Source organism: Cucurbita pepo, chromosome 6, assembly GCF_057944985.1.
Source record: "Cucurbita pepo subsp. pepo isolate OVF chromosome 6, ASM5794498v1, whole genome shotgun sequence".
Lineage (NCBI taxonomy): Eukaryota > Viridiplantae > Streptophyta > Magnoliopsida > Cucurbitales > Cucurbitaceae > Cucurbita > Cucurbita pepo.
In genome coordinates, this window is record NC_141803.1 from 8,372,505 (window position 1) to 8,373,710 (window position 1,206).

At 34.8% G+C, this 1,206-nt stretch overlaps 1 protein-coding gene across 1 annotated transcript; it reads left to right on the top strand.

Annotated features, from left to right (window-relative positions):
- Positions 1-268: 268 nt before the first annotated feature.
- LOC147792257 (uncharacterized) lies at positions 269-799 on the top strand. The gene has a single exon (XM_087124819.1). It carries the CDS (start codon positions 269-271, stop codon positions 797-799), a length of 531 nt encoding a protein of 176 aa, XP_086980945.1.
- Positions 800-1,206: the final 407 nt, after the last annotated feature.

Below are 1,206 nucleotides of genomic sequence, written 5' to 3' on the forward strand. Positions count from 1 at the left end.
ATTTTTCTTATCGGTAGGTATTAGTTGTTATCTTGTATCCTATTTAAAGCGTATGAATATCGATGAAAATACACACCTTCGATCCTAATTCTAATTTTCTCATTCTTAACATGGTATCAGAGCATCCATCTTAGTATTCTTAAATATCAAAATTTCCTCTATGGAGGAATCAGCCAAATCCAGCTTCAAAATTTCGGATCAGCCAAGATATTCACTTGTTCCAATCAAATTAGATGGAACAAATTACCAATACTAGAGTAAATCAGTTATGCATGCTGTTATTGTCAAAAAGAAAATGGGCTTCATTGATGGCACAATGGAAGAACTGTCTCGAGATGCAAATTCGACCAAATTTGAACTCTGGAATCAGTGCAACAGTATGATAATATCTTGGTTAACTCATTCAGTTGAAGCAGATATCGCCAAGAGTATTATTCACACCAAGACAACTCATCAAGTATGGATTGATCTTAACGATCAATTCTCACAAAAGAATGCTCCAGCAATTTTTCAGATACAAAAGTTGATAGCAATTATATCACAGGGAATCATGACACTGTTAGCATATTTCACCAAGCTCAAAGCACTCTGGGATGAATTAGAAGTGTACCGCACACCATTTACTTGTAATCAACGTCAAATACATGTTGATCAACGCGATGAAGACAAGTTGATGCAACTACTCATGGGGCTCAGTGAGGCTTATAAAACGGCGAGATCTAACATATTGATAATGACTCCATTACCTAATGTGATGGAAGCCTATTCATTACTTGTACAAGAAGAGATGCAGCGTTAGGTAACTTCTGAACCTACTAAGAATTTCTCGATTGCATTAGCAGTGCAGAAGAAAACCACATATTCAAAATTCGCCAAGGATAAATCATGTGAACACTGCAATAAAAGTGGCCATACAATTGATGAGTATCGAATTGTTAGGTTTTACTGTAAATTTTGTGGTAGAAGGGGACATATAGAAGATCGATGTCAACATAAAAATAATTCTAGAAGGGCAGTACAAATCAATTAACGCAACAATCGAGGATATCGATCATTTGCAAATATGGCCGATGTTTCTCAGTTGAGTACAGAAGAACTGATATGAACCAAAAGACATCAATCATACAATATACTTCAATGAAGATGTAAAGAAAAGGTTGTCAAAATTATCAAAAGATGTTTCAATTTATGAATGAAATTTGATTG

Bases quoted from the DNA above. Each gene is read 5' to 3' on its own strand.
- LOC147792257 (XM_087124819.1), top strand. From the start codon at position 269: ATGCATGCTGTTATTGTCAAAAAGAAAATGGGCTTCATTGATGGCACA.